Source organism: Guillardia theta, assembly GCF_000315625.1.
Source record: "Guillardia theta CCMP2712 unplaced genomic scaffold GUITHscaffold_169, whole genome shotgun sequence".
Classification (NCBI taxonomy): Eukaryota; class Cryptophyceae; order Pyrenomonadales; family Geminigeraceae; genus Guillardia; species Guillardia theta.
This window is the reverse complement of record NW_005434507.1, coordinates 54,549-56,898: the sequence shown is the minus strand read 5'-3', so window position 1 is coordinate 56,898 and position 2,350 is coordinate 54,549. Positions and strand designations below refer to the sequence as shown.

General features: G+C 55.5%; 1 protein-coding gene across 1 annotated transcript; it reads right to left on the bottom strand.

Moving 5' to 3' along the window:
• Positions 1-1,765: 1,765 nt before the first annotated feature.
• Positions 1,766-2,056, bottom strand: GUITHDRAFT_120069 (hypothetical protein; the record flags this gene model as incomplete). Its single annotated transcript, XM_005820662.1, has 1 exon — positions 1,766-2,056. The coding sequence occupies one exon, from the start codon at positions 2,054-2,056 to the stop codon at positions 1,766-1,768; it is 291 nt and encodes a 96-aa protein (XP_005820719.1).
• Positions 2,057-2,350: the final 294 nt, after the last annotated feature.

Genomic DNA, 2,350 nt, shown 5'->3' with positions numbered 1-2,350 from the left:
GGTCGTCGGACCATGGAGTTCAAGCATCAGCCATCTAGTCTGGTATGCTCGATGGCGGGGGGAGCAGAAAATATCAGACTGCAGGGTATCAACGTTGTGTATTGTAGAGTAGTTGAGATGGGATAAATATGGTGAAGTCGTTCAGCTTTCAGTGAGTGGTGGGAGTATGTCAGTATGTCCTCAGAACTCTAGGGATGGTTCCCGTGGGGTAGAGACGGGGACATAGCAGGAGCTGAGGAGGGAGGGATAGGAGGAGGGGCTCAGCGGGTGAGGGAGGGAGCAGGGGCTGGCAGCTTGTAAGCCAAGGGGACAGCAGGAGGTAGCGACATTCCCCCACTCCAGGGGGGGGTGGGGGACGGTAGTAAACTTATGATTTATTAAAAGGAGGACCGGTGACTACTTTCTTTTTACAAGCGTCTGCTTACTTTCATTACGAGTCCGACTCGCTGTGTACCCCCGCCACCAGCCTACCTCGCGCACTACCCCCCCTTCAGGGGTGTCTTCATTCCATCTTGTCAGGCGGAGAGTCGCGGACCGAAGAGACAACATGGTAGCGACATTCCCCCACTGAGGGAGACTGGACCGGTGGGCAGTGATAGTTCACTAGTGGAAAACAGGAGGGGTAGTGGACGGTATTAAACTTTTCTTTTTTGAGTCACCAGTCCGACTCGACTCGACGTGTACCCCTGGTACTGCTCCGGAGAGTCACGGGCTTCCCCAGTCCGCGACACCCCACCCCCCTCGAGCCCTGATCACTGTTATCAGGACCGGTGATCGCTTGCTTGTTTGAGTCGCTGGTCACATACTTGCTGGAGAGTAGTAAAATTATCCTTTCATGGTTTATTATTATTTATTTCACTTTCGTGGGGCCGGCGGGTCGGGGCGGCGGGCCGGGGATCGACTCCGATGGTGCCTCCCGGGAGTCTCAGTGCCAAGGAATCGGGCTGACTCTAGAGCAGGCCCGCTGTGACCGAAAGTGACTGCCGATGTATACAACTTTTCACTCAAAATTAAGTTAAAAATCAGTACAAGGACAATCAGGAGAGTAGTCTTTCAAAACTCTTTCAATGTACTCAACATGATACTCAGAAACCGTTGCATAGGCATCATGGTCTCATCAAGACTTCTCATTCAAGGGAGCCTGAAGGTCAAAACACAGGTTTTGAACAACATGCGGCGTGTGGTTCGAGATCGGATGTTATGTAGGGGGGTCGACATGGATAGTTGTGCTGGCTCTTCAACATCATCTTACCAATAACAGTAAGATCTACATATGCTGCCTGCCGCAAATACCTTTCATGTCATGATTGTAAATCAATGTCGTTCACATCTCTTGATGAAGACTATTCAGGGATCTTGACTGATTCCAAGTTGAACACCAGCAAGAGCCTCATCCACCCACTTCGCCCATGAAAGAGTCATGGAGCCATGTTTGTTTGTGATATTTTGGATCTAAACGTATGTAAATCTCGGATTGATGTCAAATGAACTAGGATCTAGACATTTGGAGGCTAGCGTCAATCGGCCGCCTCACGCATACTATTTTGCCAGTGCTTCCAAGTTCTTCACTCGGGCCCACCACCAATCGGCGGGCAAGTCGTCCTCCAAGTCACTTGTCGGCATGATGACAAGAAGTTGCCAGCAAGGTGCATCAGGTCTAGCCCGTCCGACACGCTGCTGTCTCGGAGGTCGGGCGCCTGCCCAGCCAGTGCAGAATCCGCTACGTCCGGATTCTGAGCAGCATCACAATACCTCCTCGCACCTCTCAGCCAGTCGCCTCGCTTGGCCCTCGGCGCAAGGCCTTGTGCTTGCGACGCTCTTCCTGTGCGATGTTGTCGAGGATCTCGTTGTGGTTCTTGACCATGAGCCCTTGAGCCGTCGCCATGACCCCCCTCGCGTACTCCGGCCTCAGCACCTTGCAGATCGCCGCCCGGCTCTTGCAGTACTTCCTCGACAGGTCCTGCTGCTGGATTGTCCGTCGGTGCTTGGTCGCGGCCGGGGCGGAGTAGTAGAGGCAGACGATGTCGAGCTTCTCCTGCGCGGTCAGCCGGCTCATGCCCCTGCACGCCGAGCTGTGCTTGCTCCGCGCCGCCGCGTCCCAGCGGCTGGTCTCCGGGCCCCAGCTGCCGGGAGGTCCGGGATCCGGCAGGGCGTCGAGGGAGGGGTCGTCGGACGAGGAGAGGTCAAGGGCAGAGGCGACGGGGCAGGGAGGGTCAGGGAAGAGGAGGGGCAGGGGCAGCACACTGCAAGGCGACAGGCAGCGGTCATCACAGGTAGTAGCGGAGGGGTCTGGGATGTCGACGGGGTCGATGGGGAGGAGGAAGGAGGGGTGGAAGGAGAGGTCGTCAAG